General features: G+C 41.7%; 1 protein-coding gene across 4 annotated transcripts in view; it reads right to left on the minus strand.

Moving 5' to 3' along the window:
• Window positions 1–11049: 11049 nt before the first annotated feature.
• TFAP2B (transcription factor AP-2 beta) overlaps window positions 11050–27923 on the minus strand; it is a 92477-nt gene continuing 75603 nt past the window's right edge. For all 4 annotated transcript variants that reach the window (XM_086926203.1, XM_086926201.1, XM_086926204.1 and 1 more), the window contains 2 exons: window positions 27493–27634; window positions 11050–17588 (listed from right to left, as the gene is read on the minus strand). In XM_086926203.1, coding sequence (XP_086782329.1) covers window positions 17294–17588; window positions 27493–27634 — 437 coding nt within the window. In that variant the 3' untranslated portion in view covers window positions 11050–17293. The remainder of the gene's footprint in view (window positions 17589–27492; window positions 27635–27923) is intronic.

Raw genomic sequence — 27923 nt, forward strand, 5'->3', positions numbered from 1 at the left:
GATTCGCCTCTTTTTCAAACAGTATTATTTTTTGTTTTCAGTAGGATGGTAAGACGATATTACGTCCCACAGGGCTAGGCAGGGGGTTGGGGGCGAGCTCGCATCAACAGGACCATAAGTCCTAAAGCCTCATTAAAGGGGAGGGGTGTCTGGGGGTGGGGGTGGGGCAGGTATAGGCGGTATAGAGAGGGGATGGTTGCACGAGGGGGGTGTAAAAAAAGGGAAAAAACTGTTCACAGCAACTAACACGAAAACTACAATATGGTAGTAAAAATCAGTTTGAAAGTAGAGCCCGTATTATATACCTTGGATTTGAAAGAATAAGGGACCTAAAGATGTGCATGTGTTTGCTTTTTGATAGTTAAGATTAAAAAATGATGACTAAAGGATTAAGAATCTGTTCATTGAACGTATCTGGTCTCAATAATCCTATGAAGAGACAAAAGGTGGCAGCTGAATTGAGATATATATGCCCGGATATACTTTGTGTACAAGAAACACATATTCCATGGTCAAAAAAGGAGGTGTTAAAGGAATTGGGATATTCATTAGTGGTGGCATCAGGGCAATCTAGTATGATAAGGGGGGTTGCTATTCTTGCTAAACGAAATTGTATAAACACCGGGCGGAAACTAATGGATAAAAGTGGGCGGTGGGCCGTAGCAGATTGTAGTCTAGATGGGAGGAACTTGCTGCTCTGTACAGTATATGGTGCTAGTCTAGACGATCCGGGAGCTTTGAATGAAATACATTTGGAATTGGCTACTTGGCCGCAGCCAGTGGTGGTATGTGGAGACTTTAACATAAACTTGTCGAATAGAGCATTACAGGATGCGTTTGAGAAGTATAAGGGACAAAAACCAACAGTATTTAAGGCATTGCACAATCTAGTTACTGACCAAGGACTAGTGGATGTGTGGTGAAATTTGAGTGGGCAGGATAGTGGGTTTACATTTTATTCCTATCCCCATAAGAAGCTGGTTAGATTGGATTATTTATTTGCGCCAGTATCATTACTGGTTGGTGCTACAATAAGTGTCTATCCCAGGATTACATCCAACCACGCACCTATTGTATTTGAATTACAAGGATGCCCTAATAGGCCTAAATGTCTAAATTTAACATATGACCGAAAGTTGGGGCTAAATAATGAGTTTAAGGTCCATATGGATAGGTGGATTAATTTTTTTTTTCAGAACAATAAAGGGACTGCAGCAGTTGGGGTAATTTGGGACACCTTTAAGGCGGGCTTTCGTGGTGAATGTATGAGTTTCTCATTTTGGCAGCAAAAGAAATTTAAGCAAGAATTGGCTATGCTATATGGATGCTTAACTCAGTCTGAAATTTCATTAACGAATGGAGTAGCCAGAGGACTGATTGACTTAACTCATTTAGAGACTGAGGTTGCAAAAGACAGGGCTAATGTCTTGGGGTTTTGGTGTGCTGAGAATGCAAGAAAGTACTTAACATCTAGAATGGAAAAACATGAGTATGGTGAAACAATTGGGAAAAAGCTGGCTGTCCAACTACGGATGAAGGAGTCTGCCAGAAATATTCAGGCATTGAGAGATGCTAGCGGGATATTGCACACCGACCCCCAGCAGATTTTGAAGATTTTCCAGCAGTTTTATTCTGAATTATACGCACAGCAAACTGGGTTAGATGCTGGCTCAGATTGGTTAGATATGTTTGAAGCGGGATTAAAGGTATTAGATCCCACTTTAGCAGAGGAATTTGAATCTCCAATTTCGGTTCGGGAATTGGAAACAGCAGTAAAGAGTCTTACGTTTGGTAAGGCTGCAGGGCCCGACAGAATACCCTGTGAGGTATACAGTTTTATAATACTATTAAAGACGAGATGCTAGCTGTCATGCAGATGGCTCAGCTGGGCCTTCCTCCTTAAATCATGGTCAGATGCCACGATAGCGGTGTTTTGTAAGAAGGGCAAGCAGTTGGATCTTATCGTCCTATATCTTTATTAAATGCCAATAATAAAATATTCTCAAAGATCATGGCTAACCGATTAGCAGTAGCCATGGCGTCTTTAGTCTCAGAACATCAATACGGTTTTATATCATAAAGAGGAACTGTAGATCATTTGAATAAGGTAATCACGCTTTTTGATATTGCGGCAGTGAAGAAAAATGATTTAGCGCTTATCTTACTAGACGCTGAGAAAGCATTCGATCGTGTGAATTGGGGTATATGTGGAGACTCATGGGTAAAATGGGGTTTGGGCAGAAATGTAGTGTTGCCTTACAGTCTCTTTATTTAACCCTTATGGCTAAGATCTTTGTTATGGGATTACTCTCAGACTCTTTTAATATAACTCGGGGAACTCGCCAAGGCTGCCCGTGCTATCCCCTTTTGTTTGCCCTATACATCAACCCTTTTATTGAACAATGGATTAGAAGCGGATTGATTCCACCTTATCGAGTTTTGGGTTATTCTTTTTCCATTTTTGCGTACGCGGGCGACATTGCTGTGACAACAACAAACCCAGCTACCGCTATTGAAGAGATTGAGCGACTGGCGAAGGAATTCGGCAAAGTAACGGGATAAAAGCTTAATGTATCCAAGACGCAGATTTTGTGCTTTGATACCCTAGCTTGGCAGGACGAGAGGTAAGTTAAAGAGGCTACTTACCTAGGGATAAAGTTAAAGGCGAATATGATTGAATTAGTCTATGGAAATTGGAGTTTATTGATGGCTAAAATTAAGAGCTCTTTAGATAGGTGGGAACGACTACATTTTACTATCATTGGTCGGTCAAATATCATAAAAATGAATGAACTACCAAAGGTTCTTTTTCTGTTTAGGTCAATGTCTTTAGAAGTATCAAAAAATAGGATACAGACCTTACAGTCGATGTGCGGTAAATTTATTTGGAGTCCAGGCAGACCTAGACGGGCGATGAAATACATGACTTTACCTCTAACTAGGGGGGGTATGGCGGTACCTGATTTTTTTAATATTATGTAACTTGCTTTTTATTGAAGATGAGGGTATTGATTACGGGTGAAACAGTGGCAGATATGGCTACTGCCCGCTCTATTTTGAAATGTTGTTAGGACCAGTTGCAAAACCATGCCTATTTACTGAGCCAGATGGTAGTTATTATAAACGGACACGTTTCAAGGTATTTATCAGCGCATTTAAGGTCTGGAAATAGTTTGCAAAAGCAATGGCAATTGGGAAAATATCTTATTATACTCCTTTTAAATCCTCTAGGCATCTCCCAGGGATATTTTCTGATGATATGGCAATAAAGTGGCAGAACAAGGGGGTGAGATGCTTGGGGGATATATACATGTATGATGGTACTCTTAAGTCATTTGATGAGTTAAAGGAACAATTTTCTTTCCCCAGAACTTATTTTTTTAATTTTTACAAATAAGGGATTACTTATTTTGAGGCAAGATGGCATTGCAAAAAAATAAAGCAGTTGAAGGAGTTAGAAAACTGATTAAAATAGGAATGTCATATCAAATATTGCTTATGGGGAAAATTGACGATCTTGACAATGTAAGGTTGAAGTGGGCTACTGTATTAGATGACTCAGACATAGCTGTAGAAGATTTGCTTCTGCTGTCCAATGAGGCATTAATGTCTGCAAATTTAAAAGCCCAATTTTTTAAGACATTGTATGACCTATATTATGCCCCTTTCAGAATGGCAAAATGGGGGGCAGGGAATGAGGGTAAATGTTTTCCATGTAGGGCGGACGATGCAGATAGCATACATTTTTTTTTAGCTGTGTTAAACTTCAACGCTTTATAGCTGAAATTGGAAAGTTTTTGTCACTGGTTATCAAACTGCCGGTAGATATCACACCTGCCATGATATGATTGGGGAAAATACCTATGGATATGCCATCGGACCCAGTATATCAATATCGACACTTTATTTTTTTCTCTATGACTGTTGCACGGTTATGTATTGCCACTGACTGGCTTCAGGAGAAACCACCTGTTTTTCATCAATGGCGAGCCAAAATGTATAGTCTATTTAATTTGGAGTGGGGTCTTTTTCCTATTAGGGGTATTAGAAAATAAATTGGGTATAAAAATGTGGGGTTCTTTTCGTGATTACTATGAGGATTGATAGTATATGAAGTATGAACTGCACAGGAAATTTGATGGCATGCGGAAAGCTAAGGGGCCAGGTTTTGTGGGCAGGGAACTGATCTGTTTTGACTAGCTGGTTCTTTTATAATTTTTAATGAATTTGTCAACACCTGCAAATGAATGTTGGCTCTTATTTATGTGTTCATATTTATATCTGTGTATGTTTCTTACTGTGAACAAATAAATAATAATAATAAAAAAAAGAAGAAATGGTTAGCTTAGTTCTGCTTCCAGGCCTTGTTGTGGTGATCTTTCCTTTAAGTTAGATATTCTACTAAGGTTTTGGATTTTTTTAGTATGCAGCAATTGATAACATATTGTGCAGCTTTCTTTGGAGAGTAGATCCAGTTCATGTTTCTAAGATTTTACTGTCCATTACTTTCTATAGAGTTCTCCCTCTACTTTTAGGTTTGATTGTTTACAGGTGCTGCTGGAATTTTGCATTAATTTATCTATGTCAAGAAGTAATAGGTATCTTTCTGATTCTGCTTGGCAGGCATTGTTAAAGGTATCCTTTGATCTTTCAATACTTTTTCTTGGGTTGGATTGCCATTTGGTTAAATCGCTGCATTGGGTGAGGTTGTATACCTCAGCCACTTAGGACTATTGGTTTGATAACTGTGCCAAATAGTTTTATCCAATTATTTATGCAGTAGGTTCACGATTTGGGAAATTCTTTAGCATTGATTGCTTGCATGGACTTCTCTTATGGCACTCTCATGGCTTGCCTGAAGTTTGCCAGATCTGTTAAATGTTATCACCACTTATGGCACCCTTGTGTTAATTGTTGCCTACTTTTGGTTTTCTCTCATTTTATTTTTGGTTTTCTTCATTTTAAGCTGAAATTTCACACTAGTAGTTTAATATGTTTGGCTTTTGTGATACACTGTAACAAATGGGAACATGAGGAACAAATTATCTGTTTAGAAAAATCAGGTTAGCTTGGTCTCTTCTAGCCTTCAACAATGTGTCGATCTTTGTAAAGGCACTGCTAGGTTGAAAGTCCAGACTAAATAGAATTGGACCAAGGCATCGTCTTTGGCTTGCTTCTATTTAAGCAGTCTAATTTCAAATTAATATATTTTACGCTGCGTCTTTTTTCTGAGTACATTGATTTGATTATGTTTTATACATTTTCATCTACACCAATATTTTTATGGGTTTTAGCAATAATCCAGTGTGCTAGATTGCATCAACTGCAACACATTGATGATAGGAATGCTTGAATGAATATCTTTCACTAGCAATCACTTGGTGCTAGATACCAATCCGCCATGTTTTAACCACTGTGTCACTGTAAACAATGACCAGACATATGCAAATAAGTCATAGTTCTACTCTTATAGAAAGAGTCCAGCCAATACTGCTAAGCCAGGTCCCTATCAGATGTGATGGACTGCTCCTATTGGAGCAGGACGAAGACTGATTTACATATCTCTGGTCTCCGTCTGGAGTGGCATTGTCAGAGTAAACAGTGGACTAGCAGCCTTCCCTCCATGACGTTGCTCATTTGTGCAGAAGGTATCAATCATCTTTGTGGACACTCATTTACACGCAAATAGTCTTCTGTACTGTAATGTGTCATATTTGGTAATAATGGCATGCAGTATATGGTTGCTGTCATGTGTCATGTTATTGGAAGAAAGCCTATTTTGGCCCTGTGCTTTTAACACCTTGGCTGCTATGGCTTTTCCCCTCCTGTGCTGATCCTGGATGAACCCCATTTTTCATGACGAGCTCAGCTCATCATAAGCACAGCTCAACCGTGCCTCATGACGAGCTGAGCTCGTCATGAGCAGCGAAGGGGTTAATATATGGCTGAATTATTCTATATAAAAGGTCTCAAAAATATTTTCCCAAGTTGCTGCTTGTGTACATGCATCTGTAGAGGATGGGCTGGCCTGATCTTCCATACCAGGTAACATGTCCTTGTGGCCTTGGTTTTAGAAGCTGTCCTGGACTTAAGTATCATGTTAACATTACCGATTGTGGTTTTGGGGCTCTTAAGTTTAAACAGTTCATTAGCTGAAGTGCAGGAATTTGAAATAATGCACTCTGGGAACCCATATATTGGGGTTAAGGTGTGGCACTGCAAAGGAGTAGCATCCACGGGGGGGATGGGGCTTGGAAAACTCTCACAGTCAAATTCTATAATTATTTATTTGTAGATCTGCTGCAAAATTAACAACACAGACATGTGAAAGTAGATATATTAAAAATTACTTAAATGCTCCCAAAACGTCTGCATTTTTAAATATATAACAGGGTTAAGACGTCTGCTGCAGCGATCATTGCGTGTTCAACAATTTTGAAGAGATATTAATAGAGCTAAGGTAACACTAGTGGTTAACACGGTTCTGGGAGAGTTCTGAGCCTTGGTGGAGTCAGTTTTGACCAATAAGGTAACATAATAGGTTAATGTGCCTGCTGCAAAGCACCTCATATAACATGTAGATCACAGGTTTGTTTTTCTTAGACAGGTAAGTGGGCTACTGCTTTTGACACTGAGATCATTTTGTTACTTCCAGTTCATAAGTTGCAAGCCTACTAATATAGCACAGTGCTCTGTTTAATAGCATCAAGGAGCTGCCTGCAAACTCTAAGCCATTATTTTAGATCTTTGTTATTCTGTTCTCAATCTGTTGCTATTTTAAGATTGCAAGGAAGGGTTCTTTTGGAAAGTAATAAAGTCTTCTTAGTGCACACAAACCCGGCATTAGGCTTTATATGTTGACTTTGTTTTTCACCACCACTCACTCTTACCATGTAAGGTCTACACGTATGGATGTTATGCTATTCCTACACCTTATATGTTATAACCCTCATTGTCTATTGTAACATTTCCTGTATACTGATATACACATTGCATGAATTATTGTGCCTCTGTGTGTGATGTGAAGCACTCTGACACCCTACACTGGGATGAGTAGCGGTAGAGGTATAAAATAATTAAATTAAACAAATAGGTGCCATTTACATCAATGTTTGAGTAATCAGTCATACAGACAGCTACATCTTGTATTCTTGTGGTGCGAGCACATCCCTTACATAGGGACCATACGTTAAAGTTAAAAACCTTGCCTCCAAATCATGGTTTCTCTTAAGTACTTGTGAAGTTAGTTTGCTGTGTGGATTTGTTTTCTTCTCTTGCTTTGATGTCTAGATGTTAGGCTCCGGATAGCTGATAGCTCTATAAATCATATCTTTGTTTTGGGCACAGCTGGAAGTGTAAATAAGGAAGCCCCCTCAATGCCTGCATGTTGCTGCTTCGAACAGAGTGTAGACAACGTACAGGTACTGCTGAATTCTAGAACAATAAACAAGAGATATAAGGTCTGAGAAGATGTGTGATGTACTGCAACTAAGAACTAAGGAGGATCATGAAATCTGGAGCCGCCGCAAAAATGAGTTAATTGCCGTGTATTGCTAAGCTTTTGCAAACTTCCAAAGGTTTTTTAACTGTACCCAGTTGCTCTCAAAAGCGACACCCTCCTATTAGATTGCATGTACAGACAGATGCTTGTCCAGGATAGGATTACCAGGGTCGAGTGTAACATATAGGATGTAGACACCCACCTAAGTGTCTACCAAGCTATGAAGACAGAGGAAGGAAACTAGTTCTGTTCTGGTAGTTATTTTTATCGTTACCTTTATCACTCACTTTTCACACAGCAGTGCACACCATCAGCACCTACTTAAAATACACTGTGGCTAGAGATCTACCTCGAAAATCCATCTCTGCACCATCACTTGATGGGTTGGGCGAGTTTTGGATCCACCATCCGTATCCCACGTGATGATATTCCGCCACAATGGTGGTCTGATGGGAGTTTTCAGCCATATGTAATTTCTTGGTGTTTCATGATCCTCCTTAGTTCTTAGTTGCAGTACATCATACATCTTCTCAGACCTTATATCTCTTGTTTATTGTTCTTGTTATGTTTTGGGTTATGAGATATTAAGGTCATTAAACTAACCCACATAGACCCCCCCCCCCCACTTCTTCTTTTTCTAGTACTGCTGAATTCTATCCTGGTGTCGGAAAATGATAACAGAACATATTCGGCATGTTTCCCTGGATCTGCCGGATCTGGCTAGAAATAGCTGCCAGACTCATGATCCGGCTTGATCCCCACCGTTCCAGATCTAATTAACTGTATTGGCTGGTCTGCTTGCTTTGTTTTATTTTATGCTGTTCGGATACTCGTACAGCTCTGTTAGTATCACTGTAGTATCCAGGAGTTAAGGAAGTTTTTAACTGTGTTTACCAGTTTAGGTAGCAGTTTGACTGTTTTCACCAGGACTGGGTTCCAGCCGCAGCTGTAATGATACTCTTCTGAAAGGCATCAGTCCTTTTCTGGGTGCTGAAGGTCGTTTACTAGCACTACTTGTTTAGTCAGTGGTTGCACTAGTTGTTTAAGTAGCTATGCCAAAGAGTGTCAGTATGAGTCTGCAATTGTATAAATGTGGAATAGTGTTTTTTCTGGAATCCTGAATTGTCCTGTCAATCTATTACTCCACCATCTGTGCGTGTTATCGTTTTGTACGTTTGTTGTACACAATAGTGGTATGTTACACTACGTTATATGTGTTTCGTAAAACAAGTTGTCAGCAGCTATTAGAATATGCCCATTTCTCGTGCATTATACTTTGCAAGCTAACAAGCACTCCATGTGTGAAAACACATCTCTCCTGTAACTGGCAGCTTCTGTGCTGTACCACCTTCCCCAGCAGAGCTTGCTGCAATCTTTGGAACACTTTTGGTCTCCTGGTGTGATCAGTAATAATGGTGGCAGCTATAATTTTCAGGAAACGAGGAACAATTTTATTTTTAAAAACTTAAATACAATTTTTTTCAATTTTAATGAAGAAGAAATGAGATGGAAGATGAACAGTAGAGGTGGGACACATCCAATGTCACTAATGCCCACAAAAGAAAAGGCAAGATGTTCATGCATAAAGTTCAAGGTAATTGCTCCTTAATTTAGAGGTTCTTTTTTCTTGTTCCGAAAACGTGAGATATTTTTTCATCAAGGAAACTTCAGACCTCGTTATTCTCTTGCATGCTCACCCACAGACAGACCTGAATCAGCAGCCAATGAGCAGCATTCTGCTAGGCAATCCCAAGTCACGGTGTAGTCTTTCAGAACCAACAGGCAAACAGCAATAAGAATTTTCTTCACCAGTTCCAGTACGAGCCTTTAAATTCTGGACAGGCAGATGCCCTGTTCTGTTTCACTAGAGGGCAAACAGCTGCACAAACCATAGGGGGAAAAGTGTGTATTCTCCCTTAGTACTGAACCAATGAAATGGTTGTCGGCCTATGCTAATTAGTGCAATAAAAAAACTCCATAGCATGAGGGTTAATGGCAAATAACCAATGGATAAGCAATGTCAATATGTGAATGAATCTGATAATAGCCAATGGCTGGGTGGCTGGGCGTTTCCCACTCTCTTTATAAACTAAAAGAACTTTTCTTAGACAGCTAAATCTGTCTTCAACAGACTAAAAATGGGGAATTGGTCTAAAATCAGGTTAGTGGAAGCCTCAGATAGGCTGCTCTGTTATGCTGTTAAATAACGTTTATTGGACCACTGGGCAAGCATAGGTGACTGGGCAGTTAGATTACTGCAACGTCCTCTACTTTGGGGCAACTAAGGGGAGACTGCAGAAATTGCAGAGGGTTCAAAATGCGGCGGCATGCCTAGTGTTCAATTTACCTAGACGTGCACCTGCAGGTCCAGCTCATGACGCCTTGCATTGGTCGCCACTCAGTGAAAGAACTTCTTCTGTCTTAGAATTTTTAGAGGCAGGGGCCTGCATTATTTGGCCGCACTGGTGAAATGCCAACATACGAGCCGCAGTCTTAGGTCATTGGGTAGCAATAAGACTGTGGTTAATCGGGTGAAAAAAGTCAGGATGGGTGGCTGCTCTTTTGGTTTCCTAGCAGCAAAGAAATGGAATTCTCTGCCTCCACAGCTGAGGATGGAACCGTCAGAAAAAGTCTTTTGTAAGATGTTAAAACAGTGCCTTAACAATCCGCTCTGAAACAAGGTCATTTTGGGTAAGAGAGGGTGGTGAAGTTCTCAGGCTTCATGACTATTAGTAGGTGAGGATTGTTGGGTTGTAGGCTTCTGAGTTTTTCCCTAGCACGGGACACAGCTTTGGGCATAACCAGGCACATTATAAATCAGATTATTATTATTGTTCCGCTTTCACTTAATTGAATAGATCATAAAGAAGTTCTACAACAGAATTAGGACAACTTTAAATAGTATGTCACAGAGTGAGATAGCATATATATATTTTTTTTTTCCCATAAGTGGAAACTAACTCGGAGGTTACAGCTACTTTGTCCAGTGCCGTAGCCAGTGTGTCATGTGTGAAGAAGGAAATTGTCGCTTTGGCTGCTGATTAAATTACAAAAAGCATTCAAAGAGGTCCCTTGGGCTTCTGGGCAGTGGTGTAGCTAGAGGAGTGCGGTCCGCCCGGGCAGCACAAGTTTCCCCCCGCTATAAACTGCTGTCTTGGGGCAGCAAAACAGCCTCCCGCTCCTCAATGCATTTGCTGCGAGAGGGAAGCAAAAGTAGAAACTACTCGCCAGCACCCCCCACTCGTTCTTTACTGCAGCCACCACTGGCGGCAAACGCAGAGACCACCACGGGCGCCCATAGGGCTAGGTACACCACTGCCTCTGAGCCCAGTGCCACTGCACCAGCTGCACCAGTGAAAGCTACACTCCTAACCATGTCCTGATTTCCAAGGGGCTTGAGGTTTGAATAAAGAAAATGTTATTCAGATCTTTGATTTCCTCTCTTTCTATTACCAGTCACTATTTGCACTACACACCTGCACACACATAAACAGGCAAGTGTGCCTGCACACAAATATAAAGAAAGTTTAGCTGCAAATACAACAAAATCACAACAATCTTTTTATTAATGTAAATCAGATCATCACTGGACAAGAACCAATTTCTACCCATTACCATAACAGTTTGTTTCTAACAGAACAGAAAAAAAATCAGAGGTGACTATCTAAGGTCAAGCGTGTTCCACCCATTCACAGAGGTATAGTTTCACAGATAAATAACCCCAAGTACTTGCTCGCCATATTTACAATTTCCCATTAAATTAAGCATAAATAAATATATACAAACTTAAACCTCGTTTGCCCGCCCGCATTTTGAAATTAAACTGACATTGAATTATGTCTGCTACATTAAGAAAATGGATGTTCTTGGAAGAGTCTGGCATAAAATAAAGATGGCGGCCATACAGGTCTCTTCAAGGGAATGGAATCCATGTACAAAAATATTTTATCAAACAGATATTGGCACAGGTAAGGAAAGTGATTCTCCAGGTCGGTTTGCATTATGTTTTTCAAGGTTACTTTTTCATTTTGAATTGTGTTAGTTTGCAGCAAGTCGATTTATTAAAAATGAAAATGAAGCCTAGCATTAGCCTATGGCATCGTTCTGGGAATAAAAGCAGCAATAAACATCAACTGATGATCTATTCTTATAAGTAAAGGAGTTTTGTTAAATAGCGGAACTTCAAAATCGCAAAAAAAAGGAAAGTATAAACCTATAAAGAATTAAGGAGTTAATGTTAAGTTAATAAAACTTCTAAAGCGCTCTGTTAACCTAGGCTGTCCTGGCGCTGGGCATTGCCTACCTGGACATAGATAAAATGAGGCTGTTCATGTAAAAAGCCATGTTTTCAATCCCTTCCTGAAGGGGAGGAGCTCGGTTGAGTTTCAAAGGTGCAGAGGCAAGCTGTTCCAGGCTTTTGTAGCACAATGAAAAAAGCTCCTGCCACCCCAACTGGCTTTTTTAAAACAAAGAACGAGCACTTGTTTTGCTTCTGAAGAGCGCAGAGCTCTTCCAGAAATGTACCATTATATACCTTGTCTCAGGAAAGCAGGACCAATGCCCCAAAGGGCCTTAAAAAGTGTGTTAAGAATGTAGAAGCTGGTTGAGACGACCTTGCTAATTTGGTCACCGAAGGAGAGTTTAGAATCAACGATCATCCCCAAGTTCTTAGCCTTCTCAGCAAGGGCCAGAAGCGTGCCCATTACAGTTGGCCACCAATCCGACGTCCAGAGGTTAGTGATGTTCCCAAATTTAATCACCTGTTTTTCCTGATTGCGCTTCAGGCACTTTAAAGACATCCAACCCCGTTCGCCTGCATGCAGTCATGGCATCTTGATCCCTTCTCCACTTCTTTGCCATTCTTAAGAAACAACACATTTTGCGTGTTGTCCGCATACGAGGTCATTTGGAACCCAAAGGATCTAATCAGAGCTGCCAGAGGTGACCAATACAAATTAAATAATGTGGGACTAAGAGATGACCCCTGCATCACCCCACAGGGGAGAGAGAAAGGCTAAGATCTATCTTTACTCAGGTCCACGGTCTGTGTCCTATCGGCCAGAAAAGATCTCAGGAGATTCGAGACATTGTAACCCACAATGTGGACCCCACTTTCAGATAGACGGTACTTGGTACTGAAGTGCATTTCTTTACCGATGGCTGTGCACAAGCAATCAGGATAAACCATGACTCATAGTGCAAAACAGCTAATGGCTGAAGTGGGCTGACCCACTGCTGGATGCTGTGATGGGTCTGAGCAAAATGTGAATGATATATCAACAGACCATTGGACGAAAGTGGCTGACCAAAAGCCCCTTGATTTGTGTGTGTAGGTATATATTTTTATTATATTTTTGGGGAAACCATTGGACTGGCAAAACAGCTAATGCTGTTTGTAGGCCATACCTCAAAACGATCCCATGAGCAAAACTTTCTGCACCCTTCGATAATAGAAGACACTATTATATCAGTAAAATAAAAGGTGCTGCATCAGGTCACCGCTAACTGGCCTGTTTTAAACTATGCAATAAAAGAACTTTGTGTCTTCTGATGGGATCATATTTGGATACAATTGAAAGCCAGAGGTTCCCCCTTAAAAGCTATTCTGTAGTTGAGAAGGGACAGACTGTCTTTATTGTGGTGTGATCATGGGACTGATTCACAGACATCTTTTGAAAAGTTGAAAATGCACTCATATTTCCCCATATACCCTTACGACTGATAGTGTACTTCACAAATACACATAACATGTTTTGAACTACATACCAGGCATTTATAAGACTTAACAAATATCATTAAAATGTAAAAAAAGCCATCATTTGCATGAATATTCCTACTGAATCATACTTAATTATGTGGAAAATCCTTTAGCAGGGAACACATTTTCCCCTATGGAGAAACCACTTCCTCTATGTGGACATTAAACGTGGAGGAGATCGGTTCCCTTTCCCATCATGGAAAGCACACTTTGCCCTCCTGTTTACAGGAGTAATATTGATCCATGTGGCTTCAGAGCAGGGAACATAGTGGAGAACGTTTGTGAATACCCACAAAGGTCTAACCTTGAGGGCGCGTATGAGCGTTTGCCTGGTCGTTCATCACTTTTCGCCCCCTAAGAATATCTTGTGTCCCTTTTTTTCCCTTCACACACACTTAGACAGGTGAAAATTTCCCTCAAAAAAGTGTACTTTTGCGCAGAATAAAAATGTGATCTTGAAAATCCACACACCCTGAGAAGGTGTATCAGGATTTATATTTTGCCAACACAGGACCACTTTTTGTGCACGCAAGTACTAATTTGGTACCAGGTCTAGGGACCAGTTCCAGGTAGAAACTGCAGGAATAGCATCCAGCCAGTAGACAAGGCATGTACATTAATAGTATAATGTTTTTAATAGAGTTTTGGGAGGGATATTTCCGAACTATGCTGTACTAGTTCAATTTTGAAAGAATAAATGTGTCTGTAACTCTTTCCATTTCATAACTGGGGCGAGGAAGGCATCTTTTTGTCCTTTCTCATATCCTAAGTGGTTTACTTTTTGCTACTTATTAGTGTCTAGCGCCACGAGGCTGCCACCATTCCCCTGCTGCACTTTAGATATTCCCTGAAACTGAAAGTGAAACCGAATCATACCCGTTATTGACCTGCCTGTCCACTGCTATGATGGCCTTGTGTGGTAGATGGAAATTTCTGTTGACACCACTGTTGTGCTCCTTGTACGTATCTTTGTTACTCTTGGTTATGGCTGTATAGCTTGTTCCATTAACAATAAGCGCCCTATAACAAACAGAGACAGTCTGTCTCATACTGAAGAAGGCACAGTCCTAGAGAATCGCACGATGAGTGTAGTAGTGCAGTAAAGCACATGGGGGAGATTTACTATTTTACAGAGCAACGTAGCAACCAAAGTTTCTGTGCTGCGTTGCCCTAAGAGTAGAAAGCAGGGCTGTGTCATATCTTCTAAGTAATTGTGCTGCTGCTCGCTTCCCTAGCACCGGTGCTCCTTCAGGCTGCCTAGCTCCGCACACAAACATACCTTAGTGCAAAGGTGTGTAAGAGATGTCCACCACAGAGCTTGAACTGAAAGGGCACCATTACAATACAAAATTCTATTCTTAGACATACTACATGGTAAGTGTGTTCTATGGCGCAGCACACACGCAACTTGGTAAAAGTTAGGAGAAATAAAAACAGTTCTCTTTACAAGCACCTGGCTTGTGTTTTTTTTGTTGCTGAATAGCCATCTGTCATTGTTTATAAATTGGGATTTGTGTCAAGAGCCATGGGTGATGGAATCGGAACGCCCTTGTACTACCTATTGTATGCCCCCTGATGCAAAGTATCCCAAATCAGTACAAAGTGCTATTTGAATTACATTTTAGGAAGCTTTCCAGTGCAAACAATGCTTTGCAGGGAAATTTTAAAAATAAAGACTTTGCACCATTTGAATCTCTTTTTGTGACGGAACCAATGCAAATTCTTGATAAATCTATCCCTGTGTGTGCTTGATCAGAGCATTAAGACAGTCACCAATTATCAGACTGGAAGAGTACTAACTTCACGTAGAGCTAGGGTGTACTTTCAAGATGTCATTTGAGGGACACACTTTAAGCACTGAACTTGTGATTGAACAATTCTGCACTGCCGAGTGGGCATTTCTTCCTCCAGGTTTTGTACTGACCTGCAAGTGAATTTGCACTGAAAGATCAGTGCAAAAACAACCTCTTTACCAGCTGAAAATTACATTCCGTATTGTTCAGAGTGTAAATGCGACTGCAAAATTGATCGTTCACTACTGTAAGACTGCTGACACATTGGTACAATGTGTGAAATCCAGACCCTGATGGACTGATTAAGGCAAGGAACCGCAACTAAGCAGGAAGTCTGAGTTTAAAGGAAAGGAATTTTGTTCTGTGAGATAAACGTTCACCGGATACTGTGGTCCTTAAATTGATAAATACCAACAACTGTTCTTGTAGCATCTAGAATAGGCAAGAAAAAAGTGGTACTGATCAATAAATAGCAAGTTACTATTATTTTTTCACCAGACGTAGTGCGAAAGGGATATTAGAAAGCTTTCTGATGGGCTAAAATTATTTAAAATAAAAGGAAAAGGAATTTAATGCACTTTTATCAGTGAAAGCTTTTACATTTCTTTCATGCTATCACTCACACTGTTGGATAATACATGCAATAAACGTGTGTTAACTAATAGAACATGCTGAGGAGAAGGATTTTATGTCCAATCACATATTCTATTACTAACACATTAAGCTAAAATACTGGCCAAAAATAGGACCCTCTCCCTTTAAAGAACAGTTGTTGGTGTTGACATTGGGGCTTGGCCAAAAGAACTGGCGTCTCAAGCCAGAGGATGGACGAAAGGATACTAGAACAACTCCACACTTGTTCCGGAGAGACAGCAGCACATTTTCACAAGTAGCGCGTGATTATAGAACACCAATATTTTTCCTTGACCGGAGGTGACAGGCAAATCATCAATGAACAGACAGATCATGCAAATTGCGACATGAATATCATCTTCTAATGTTCCAGTAGTTAGCCTCGTGTGAGAATGATTTCACTATATTCACACATTAGCTTATGAAATGCAAACCATTGTCATCTGTATGGCACAACCTGGTATTCCATTAATCACAATTTGAAATGCCAATTTGAATGTAAGAAGTAGGCAACTTCCTTGAGAGGCCGCATGCAGTATAAACCGTGTAGTATGGTAACATGTTCAAGAATCTCAAAAAGCGAGGTGGGCAAACCGTTTAAAATAGTAGAAAAGCAAAACGACTGCTGCATTCCCACAGTGGAACACAGCTATAGAAAGTTTTTTTTTTTGTTTGCAGTTTTTAAAATTGTCAGACCACACAACATTGTAACAAATTAAATATCTCGGGTAATGGACACGCTGATGGAAATATAAAAACTCCTAAATGAAGTTGAAAAGTCTTCCACGTGATTGCCACTGGGTACTCGTCCATGTTCTCCGCGAACAAACGAGACATCCCTTTGCCAAAAGCAAGCCTCTGCCTGCCTTCTTCAGTAAGTGCCTGGAGCTGTAAACACTGCTTCTTGGGCCAGTGGAGAGTGCTGTCGCTGATCAGTAGAAATCAAGAGAGGACTACAAATGCACCAGCCACAGTTCCAAGTAGGAGAAAAGCTGCTCAAGGAGAGATGTCGAAATATCTTCATAACATGTATTTTTAGGGACTGTTTAAATGTGCGGGTGTGAATGTATAAATATATTTACACCTAACCACATACAGATACATATTAGATATATATGCATGTGTGTGTATAAATATATATATTCACATTTATAAACGTTTAAATATGTGCATAAAATATGCACACATTTACTGTAGAAATGTGTGTTATAAATGCGTATGATGATTCATACGCACATTTAGATTTATACACATTTATATTTTCAATGTATAAATACATACACCAGCACTCACACCCGTAGAAGTTGTATTCATACTGCAAAATATAAAACAAGGGATGGCCGTACTGTTCCTCCAGCTCTTCCTGTATGATTAAATGTTATTGTTTGTGTGTTTACGCCATTCCAAAATAGGTGAAAGAGATGGAAAATCCTGGACAAAGACTCCAAGAGTTCTGTTGCAAGATATTTACTCCCTGGTGCACCCTGGGTCCGTTTTTTGTGGCATAAATTTCCTTCTTATATTTTTTGTATTAAATGTTCTAATATAAGTTTTCCAAAGCCGGTTCAAATATGTTAAAGCTAAAATGGCAGCGGGCAGAGCGCGCTTTCACTTCCGGTGCTTTTCCTCCTTGTCTCCGTTTTTACTCCCTTCCCCGGAAGTGTGCCTGTTGCTGGAATTGCTGTTCAAGAACATCTTGTCCATCCCCTTGAGCGCCTCTGTAAGGTAGTTCTGGAGGGCCGTGAAAGCGGCGCAGATGGCCGGCGCCCCAAACCCGTGCGTGATGAGGCTGAAGTGCGTCAGGCAGCTCTGGATTCCCGGATCCAGAATGGGGGTGGGCCTGCTGTTACCTATGGGCGTCCTGTCCTGGGCCAGCAGATCTGTGAACTCTTTGCAAAGCTGCCTGCAGAAAAATAAAAAAGAGAAGAAGGGTCATAACCACGGAATATAGTTTAGTTTTGCTACATTGTGCATTCCTGTACTTTCAAATTTGCTTTGGTGTACAAAATGTTCGAGATGTATTTGTAATGTATCTCCATAACTTTTCAAGTTCCTTTTCACTTTGGGCCAAGAAACAGAGGGCGGAGGGGGGCCGCATTTCCTGAGGCAACATGGGATGGGTCTGCTGACTCAATGCCATCGGTGCACCATGATCTCACTCTTATTTTGTTTTCTTCTCTAAATAATTGTCAACAAGTGGTTGTGTCAGTGCTGCTGGTTCAATAGAAACAGACCAAGATTACAAAACCCATAATGCATTAGGCTGGAACTGAAAAGGTAGTGTGCCGTTGACAGTAAGGTGACCACATTAACAGAGGAAACTCTTCCAGGGCTTACGGTCATGTTCTGCATGGCGCTGATAGAAAGCTTCTATGGTTTATTGAAGTTTCTGAAAGTCATAACTCCTTGCTATGGCATCACAACAGTTGATGGCAAAACTGGTTATCAACTGTTGCGACGTCATAACGGCCTTCCAGGACAGGTGCCGGGGCTCTCTGAGAGCCTATCAGCAAAGCGCTGCTTGTCTGAAACCCAACCCTGCCAGAAGAGAACGATAGTTGAAAACAACGCCGTCCCCTCCATAGTTACAGAATAGAAAGATTTTGAGAGCTGAGACAGCGTTGCACGCCAAAAAGAAAATCGGAAAGATCATTTCAAACCACTATGTGAATGGCGCAGAAGTGGTCTCCGCTTGACATAGAAATTTCCAATAAGAGTTCATGAGTGGAACACATGAGATCGGCTGATCTCTTTAAAAAGCTATTGGTCCTGATGAGAACCCAGTATATTTTCGGTTGGGTTCGAAACGCGTCCACCACGCATTTTCCAAACAAGTTCAACAAAAAGAGAGTCACCCCTGGTTACGTTCAAGCATAGAAATGAAAAATCTTTTTTTTCAAAAATCTAAGGGAATACATTTTGATGCTTGTTGTACAGTGGGTTTATTTAGAATAGTGCACCGTTTGGTTCGAATTTAAAGCTTAGAAAGGCAATTTTTCAAAATGTGCTAAAGGTTTTTTTGTCTTCTGTTTACATTCAAATGTATTTGTATCTGTTTTATCCTTGTCAAAAAGTATGTCATGAATTATTTTATGTTATATGTTGTGTTTTGGTCATGTACATTTTGATATCTTGAAATTGAATCTTACATATAAATGTGGGTGTAGTTTGTAAATTTGTTAGGTGTAAATTGTTGAAACTTTGTTGATACATTAATGAAAAAATAATCATGAATAAGTAAAAATAAAAAAAGAATCAAGTTAATCTTGGTGTCACATTGAGTTGGTCCATGAGTCACTTTCATAAGTAATGGGTAGAGAAATAGCAGTATTGGCTTTCTGGTGGTGTTTATGAGTATTGGGCCCAGCCTTACTGTTTAAGAGCCAAACCTTCTGCTGTTAGTTGACTGACAGCACAGCTGCAGGAGGGGAAAGTAAAGCAGGGAAGGTGGTGGGCTTTAGTTAAGGATAGCTGGTATGATATTTATTTTTCACATTTTTGTCAGTGAGCAGAGGGCATGTTGTGTGTAGCTTTCCCATTATCCTCTGCCCCTGCGCAGTAGCTGAAAGCAGAGGCAGATGACTTTGGGGGCCATATACAAGATTAAATTACAGATGGGTAAAAATGAATAACGTTGATGTTTTTCACCTCGGGGTTCTGAGTGACATCGCAGACAAGTCGAGCTTCACTCTTGTTGTCTTGTTGTCTATGAACAACATTCGAGTAAGGCAGTAGCCGAAACGCGTCATGTTGTGGCTGATACTATTTGAAAAATAAATCGTGCTGAACGTGGATACCCCCATGAGTGCTTTATTCTTCGAAAACGGAAGAAGGAGCGTGCATGTTTATCGCGGTTTGCATTTCCGCGTTTTAAAGCACCCGTTCGTGAGCGCACAGCGAAACAAATGCAAGTGAAGCCTATATATATATATATATATATATATATATATATATATATATATATATATATATATATATATATATATATACATACACACATGCACATACATACACACACACCGGTTTACTTTTAGAAATGTGCATATGCAACCAATCAATCAGATAGTGATTCGTTGCATAGAAGTCTAGAAGTAAACCAGTATGTTCTGTGGGGTACAAATGTTTACTAAAGTTAATTAAAGCTCCCCATATTGCTCTTGAATGCTTCTTCCCAAAGTGCACGAGGTCCTTCATATAGATCTATTTGTTGCCTAGCATTTAAATTACGTTTTTTTCAAGAGTTGGCACAAGGGGGCAGTATTTTATGTCCTGATACTTTTAGGAGTGAAGACAGGACTACTGACGTCATGGGGCAGGTTGGGTGCCATTTTATTCCTTCTACAATGTGGTTTTCTTCAAGCACGGGAGGCACAAGAGGTGGAGAGAGGTGAGTGCGGAGAGGCGCCCCGTAGAAGTCCTCTTTCGATCACCAGCTGACAGGGTGTTTGAAAGTAATCTGAAAATCATGTGGGTTCAAGGGGTTTTGGGGGACATGGCAAGGGTCCCCGAACCGTGTCTCATTCGTTACACCGCAGCAGAAAAGGCAACTTTGAATATAGCGAAGAAATGCTAATGAGCCAGAAATGTGAGCTCTTCAAAGCCCTCGCGGAGGCCTGCAAGCAATTAAAGTCCTGAGACATTAATATCTTTTGACCCAGCGGAACAGGGCAATCAAATTCAAATCAAGACCAGAAAACATCTGGGCAAATGTGAGCAAATGATTTTTCATCCATCCATACATTTGTATAAATGAGCCTGTCAGGTAGCCACCCCTCTCAGAGAGCAGTGCACGAGTGACTAGGGCTGAGGCTGTGCCTGCTGGAGCCACATGGGTGGTCTGTCTTCCTGCCTACCTATCTTTCTGCCTGTTGCCCTACTGTTGGAGCGGTTTGTTTCTCTATCTGCTTGTGCTTCACTCTCTCTACATGACTATTAATCGGTTGCTCCATTTCTCAGTCTCGCTCAATCTAATGTTCCCTTTCAGTTTCCATACCGGTCTATTGCTAGCTGTTACTACCTATCCAAGAGTCGATCTGTCTGTCTGTCTTGCCGCCTACTCATCAATCCACACATGTATACCCCCTTTAGGCCATCACCTGTGTGTGTCCGTCCATCCAGCCGTCTCACTGTCTTTCTATCTCTAACTCTATACATCCATGTCACCTGTGATTGGGCTACACCTACTGGAAACAGAGCAATTGCTCATTCCTAAGTCTCACAGTCAGCAGGGGCCGGGGAAGCCAATGGGAACATTAGATGTCATTTATTGCACAAAATATGTTGCCGAGCTTCTAAACAAAGCCCTTCTCCAGGCAGAGGCAACCAGTAAGCTTGAGAAATCCTGCATCAAAAAATGTGCATTGAAGTCCCAAGTCCAGCCTCAAACATCGGTTTGTGCTGCAATATGTCTAAAGAGGCCTTGATGGAACCTTGCAGCTCTCGTGTTAATGACCTGGACTAAAGGCCCTTTTATGTCTGTATACCAAACATATGTAATTTAAGATCTCTCTATCAATTCGTTTTTAATGGGCACACAGTGGCTGGTCCTTATCCCGAACTGCAATGGGTAAGTGATGCCACCACAGTTCAACCCTGGGCGCCCTTGGCAGAGGTCCAACATCCAGTCAGCGGTGAGGCTGTTGGTATATAGTTTATAGGCCAGTCAGAAGGTTTCGTGGGGTCCAGGCAAAAAACTATTTGTGGGGCCCTTTTTGAAGACCCATTTGCCCCTGCTCGCCATCCCTTTCCCTTTGCTGTTAATAAGCCTCTTGTATCCCCAATAAAACTGTGATCAGGGCTGAAAGGGAGTAGTTCACCATGGTTTAAACACTATCCCTTCCGATAAAGGCCATTCTGTGCATAATTTACTCAACCTGCCTCAAAGTTTGGCCCTATCTTGAAGCATTATTCCAGTGGCTTTGCTCATAGTGCAGAAGTAGCATGTTTCACAACACAGGGTTACAGTGACTTGTGTTGTGAAACTGCACACGCCTCCAGTATACCACCCGACAACAGCCTCACCCATGGTGCAGAACCTTTTCAAGGCGCATGGCTTGGGGAACAAGCCCTGCCCATCTCCCATCTGAGGGCAATGATAGTTTAATAAAGTAACAAAGTTATTTTACCAATAAAAAAAGAAAAGCAATTTGTGTGGTCTGCATATTCATTTTATAATTTCAGGACTTTTATACAGCCCAACATGTGGGTTATTGGCCACGCTTGCACCCAGCTGCATGCATTCATCACATACTGCATTGGTTTAGCTCATTGTTACGAATGTTGAGATGATGTCGGAGAGAGTGTACCTCAGTGAGAAGTTATTGTTTAAGAGCAAGAGCTCACCCTGAGTCCGGTGTTAAGAGGATGACCTGCAGTTAATGTTGAGTGGACATGGAGTGGAATGATCTGTACAGGAGATCAAGAGCATTTACAACCAGCTTGCATTTTCCGGAGCCTCTGGGGAGAAAAATTCTGCCACGCAGCGATTGGCAGAGTTTGGACAGAACTCCACGTTAAAGAGTAACGAAGAGCGACCAAAATTCTGTTAATTATGCCCACCCCTAATCATGACCAAGATCCGTTACGTTACTGAATTCAGGCTGAAGTAATATTAAAAAAAGAACACAAAAAATTGTGGGAGAATATTGACAAGGATTGGTTCAATGCACTTGCAGAGACTTCCAGTTATATATTGAAAGTTATGTTTTTGTAAGTGGTGTAGAAGTTTCTTATCGAAGAAATTAGGGTTATGGAGTGCAGTGGCTGGATCAGTGTTATGTTTGTTTTTATTATCAGGTTGAGGGTCAATTCTCTGAGTGCATTCTCCTGTTGAACTCCTTAGATGGGGGTTCTCCACACGAACAGATGGAGTTGTTCCCGCAGCTGCAAAGGGTGCTTTTTGGACTGGGCTGGTCCTGGCTTCCAGTGCCGACAGATTGAGCGCCAATCATTGGGTGGAGTAAAAGGTATGCGTGAAACTGTCAGGGCCACATGCACCAACCTATTTAGGAAGTGCAAACGGTGTGAATCGGTAAATTCGTCCGTTTGCGATTCCTAAATAAGTTTTTGGGATGCATCATACATTTTTGTGAAATTCGCTATTTTTAGCGATTTCCAAAAATGCGATTGCTTTTAAGGAATCGCAAATTTGCGATTCCTTAAAAGCAATGCATGATTGTTTTTCAAATTGCGAATTAGCAATTAGGGGGTGAAAATTACCACAAGGTTGAACCTTGTGGTAATTTGAGAAAAGTCATGAAAATGCTCAAAAATGCATTTTTTAAACTTTCATGTTACAGACACACATGTCCTTAGGACATGTGTGTGTGAAACATGCACTTTAAAATACATTTCAGGGGTGCAGGGGGGGTCCTTTGGACCCCCCCTCTGCACCCTTGGAATGCATTAAATTGGGAATCGCATTTTCAAATTAGCAATTTGTAAATGCCTTCCCATTGACTCCTATGGGCCTTTTGGCCCATAGGAATCAATTGGATTTGCGAAATCGCAATTAGGAATTTGCATTATATTTGCGATTCGGTAAAAATTGCGATTTTTACCGAATCGCAAATATTATGCGAATAAAATCATGCATCCCATTTTGCGATTCCCTAAAAATCGCAAATAAGGAATCGCAAAACCTTACAATGATGGATGTGGCCCTCAGTGCTGTAATATCCAGGTGTTGTTGGGGCAATGAGATACAGAGAGTTTAAGGATGAAGAGGCCTCTAGAGAGGGTGGTGCTTTCGAACCATTAAAGAAGTATCTCCTGGAGATGCCCTGCCATGAAGGGATCACCCCCAAGGCTGGGTGGGAGCCAAACGTCAACCAAAGAGCGCGACAGGCGGCTCTTAGCTCCATGGCTATTCTCCTGGAAGGTCCCCTCCCCCCTCCGCTCACCTCCAATGGATGAAGTGGCCTGAATCCAGGGGTGACAATGTTCAACTGAGTCAGATAGAAACGAGTAACTGAGCATACAGGATCTTCACAGAAGGCCATCAACCCTAGTATTGGATCTGGGCACCAGGCATCTGCTCTGTGTCCAGGCGGGAGGTGGTCTCAAACACTGCTGCACACAGACATAAGGCTGAGATAGTTTCCTACCAGAAGAGTCACAGCAGCCAGTTGCATCATCATTTGCTAGTTGTCTACTGGTGCAGAGCTATGTGCAAGGTAAACCCAGAGGTCCTGCCTTAACCTCACTGGTGTGCTGCTTTCATTCCCTGGGGTCCTGAAATGTCTCATTGTGGAGATGGCTAGCAGCCCCGAGGGGGAAGCCTGGATGGACTTGTGAGAGATGGACTTGAAGATCCAGAGTTTAGATCCCTCTCCTCCACAAGCTCAGATGCCACTGCCGAGTGGCATGTGTGATCCCCATGAGTTTATGCACGAATATTACCCAGAATTGGTTGTCGCCGCTGAAAAGTCTTTTTTCATACAGAATTCCACATTCAACAAGCAACCATTTTAGGTCCCCGCAATAAAGGATTTTGGTGCACAGAATATGAGCATGTGGCTACTGAGTGAGAGCAGATCTTACACGAAGACTATAGGTACACAGCATGCACCATGTGACCCTCCTGTTATTCTGCACACGTTGAGCCTTCTTCTGTTTTCCAACCAAGATAGGAAGCAAGGCCCACTCTGGAGGCCAATTACACCCAGATGGTACGTGGGAGTATAAAAGTTTACATTTGCATTAGTTTATGTTGTGTTGTGCTTTTACATGATGCAATGCACGTGTTGTAATGCTACATGTTATTGGGGGCTTATTTTGTCCTAGATGCAACACATCTGAGTTCATAAAAATTCTTCTGGGAATTTTTTTAGATTTAGCTGAGAAAAGAGAGGTGGTTACTTTCAGAGAACATGATTTTGAAAGCATGAGTCTTATTAAAGCAATAAATAGATCACTAAAGCAGCCCATTGCTGAGCTTAAAGAGAGGTCACAACTGCCTCATAACAAGAGAAAGGTTAATTAATCAATGTTATTTACCATGTTGCCATCTATAGACCCCAGAACCATCTGTTGCAAGGACTGCAGATTATTTTAACAAGAAAGCCCGGTTGTTTTTTTGTGGAGTTTTATTTTGCTCAAACTAGACCCGGAGGTATCAGCGCGCTTTACATGAGCACCTGTTACTTTACAGACAGACACATTATGTATTCATTTTTTAAAGGCACGGAGAGATAAAGTGATTTTCCTAGAATCGCAGAAATTTGAGCGTCCCTGTCGAGACTCGAACCCGGATCCCCAGCTCCAAGGGCGACCAGCCTAGCCATTAGTCCACATTCTCTCCCCAATTGCTGGTAACCTCACATCAGTGCTAAATTTGTAAAACACTATGTGCTGGTGCCCACATCTTTACTAGGCAATTGGTGCATTACCTTTACTCTGGAAGTGATGTGATTGGATCAGCAGTAAAAGGCAGTACAGTTTTGCTGCATGTAAAGCACGCGCCTCAGCACTTTAGTAATCTGATCAATGCAGCATTACAGTGGTGTGTTTTGGCCCTTTCCAGCTTCTGTACTGCTGGACAAACAGTTTACTTAACTAGGGTTCAGATCCAACAGAATCCTTAGAGTATGAAAAGTTGAGGAAACTAAGAGGATACCGCATCAAACTTTCACTTTAGGTACTACCACTGACAATGAGACCACAACCTATCACTTCAGATGAGGTTACTATTTTGCCCTGAACTTTTGTGCCTTATACAATTTATTCAGCAAACAGGGATATGAACTTTCTTGTGACCCATCTTCAAAATGTTATAATGAATCAGTTTCCTCGAATTTCAATATTTTGTCATTTGCCTTCCTATAGACTTATGGCTACTGCACAGTAGTCACTTGCACAAACAACAGTTGATGGACAGAATGCAGAACAATGTCATACATTCACTCCAATACAGAGATCTGGGCCTCAATACGTCGTTTTTTTGCTCACCATGCCATTCCAGTTTGAACCCAGCCATATGCAAATCAGTCTTGACCCTGTGCCTCATGAGAACAGTCCCGCCCGAACTGCCAAGCCAGGTCCTCCCTGGAATGGAAACAAGCATCCTAGGACCGGTTTCTGGCTATCAGCCGTCTTCAGCCAGGATAGCTCGATTCCAGTGGCATGGAGAGCACGGGACTCACGTCTGAGCATACCCATCCCACTCGGGGGGACAAATGCAAAAACAACAGTTGATGGACAAAATGCAGAACAATGTCATACATTCACCCCAGTACAGAGATCTGGGCCCAAACCCATCATTTTTTTGCTCACCATGCCATTCCAGTTTGAACCTAGCCATATGCAAATCAGTCTTGACCCTGTGCCCCATGGGAAAAGTACACTGCCAAGCCAGGTCCTCCCTGAAATGGAAACAAGCATCCTAGGACCGGTTTCGGGCTTTCAGTCATCATCAGCCAGGTTAGCTTGATTCCAGTGGCATGGAGAGCACGGGACTCACGTCTGAGCATACCCGTCCCACTCAGGGTGACAAATGCAAAAACAACAGTTGATGGACAAAATGCAGAACAATGTCATACATTCACCCCAGTACAGAGATCTGGGCCTAAATCCATCATTTTTTTGCTCACCATGCCATTCCAGTTTGAACCTAGCCATATGCAAATCAGTCTTGACCCTGTGCCCCGGGAAAGGTACAGCCTGAACTGCCAAGCCAGGTCCTCCCTGGAATGGAAACAAGCATCCTAGGACCGGTTTCAGGCGTTCAGCCCTCATCAGCCTGTATAGCTTGACTCCAGTGGCATGGAGAGCACAGGACTCACGTCTGAGCATAGCCGTCCCACTCAGGGTGACAAATGCAAAAACAACAGGTGATGGACAGAATGCAGAACAATGTCATACATTCACCTCAGTGTAGTCATCAATGTGATGATATTTCGTGACCATCTGTGAGGCAGCTGGGGAAAAAAATGGGCCAACATCATGCTTCTGGGACTCTAGAACACTAGTACAGGGGGGGAAAGATAGCCTCTCGATGTTCTTGATAAATAATTTTAGGGTTTAGGCCTACCTCTGAAAAAAAGCAGCGACCAGTACACATGGTGGTATTCAGAGGATCCTACCCACCCACGGTCATGCCACACTTAGACTCAAGTGACACCACCTGTTGGTTTAGACTCACTGTCCACGTGTTCAGAAGGGACCCCCTTTGTGGAGCTAGAATGGGAAAGGATGGTGTTGAGGTGCGACTGTGGAACCTTCTCTGGAAGAAGCTACGGGCAGCTTCTCTCAGGGATTGGTTGAAACTCAGGATTATGCTCCCTCTTGGTCCCTGGAAGCACCTGATGGGTGATGTGGAGGAATATATGAGCAGCGGAGGCTTTTGTGCACATTTAAAGTGTGCATGTGTATGTCCGTGTGTGTTACACATGTCCGAAGCCTGAGTTAATATGTGTGAGCAGATATGTATTACTTATCTCTGTATATGTGCACAAACGTACGAAGGCTGTGTGTGTGTGCGTGCGTGCTGCTGTGCGTTATTCACTGTGTGTGGGGCCGAGCACACACTGAAATACACGAAGTTCACGTGTGAGTGAGTGTGTAGATGTGCACTAATCCTCTGTGTGGGTAGCTTTATACTTATTTACTCACTTTGTTTTTGACACACCCTCAGAAATATTTGGCCATTGACAGTGTGTGCATTCTGGAAGACTTCCTATGTATGATACTTTAATCAGCGCATCCTACAGCAATGCCAATGTGTTAAGATGCCGCTTCATACAGATATGGCCGGACGTGGGGGCCACACTAAAATAAAATAAAAATATATTTTATAAACCACAACTTACTTGGTGGCAAGAAGCATGTTCTTCCGGGAGTGCAGGTCGCTGGGGTCCGTGTGCTGTCGGTTCAAATACTCGGACACGGCTTTGGCTGGGAATTCCGTCTCACAGATATATCCGAAATCCCGCGCTAAGTGGACAGCTTCACCTGGAAGGGAAAGGGGATAACCCTGGCGTCAGTGTAATAATGCGAACACGTCACTTCCGCAACTTACACTCCGGTCCCTAGAAATGCGATATTCGGCATTTGACAAATTCACAACCAGTGTTAAAATATATTTTCTACATGCAAATGTTCTGTGGCTTGTGCTATTTTCTCTTTTTTTAAGTGTATGTTTCAATATGACAGTATATCCTATATCATGGTTCTTCCCATTTAAAGCGGCAGGGAACAAAGTACAGCCTCTGGCGGGCGCTCTATAATTGTTTTGTGTTTC

This window comes from Lissotriton vulgaris, chromosome 6 (assembly GCF_964263255.1).
Source record: "Lissotriton vulgaris chromosome 6, aLisVul1.2, whole genome shotgun sequence".
In the NCBI taxonomy this organism is placed as follows: Eukaryota; Metazoa; Chordata; class Amphibia; order Caudata; family Salamandridae; genus Lissotriton; species Lissotriton vulgaris.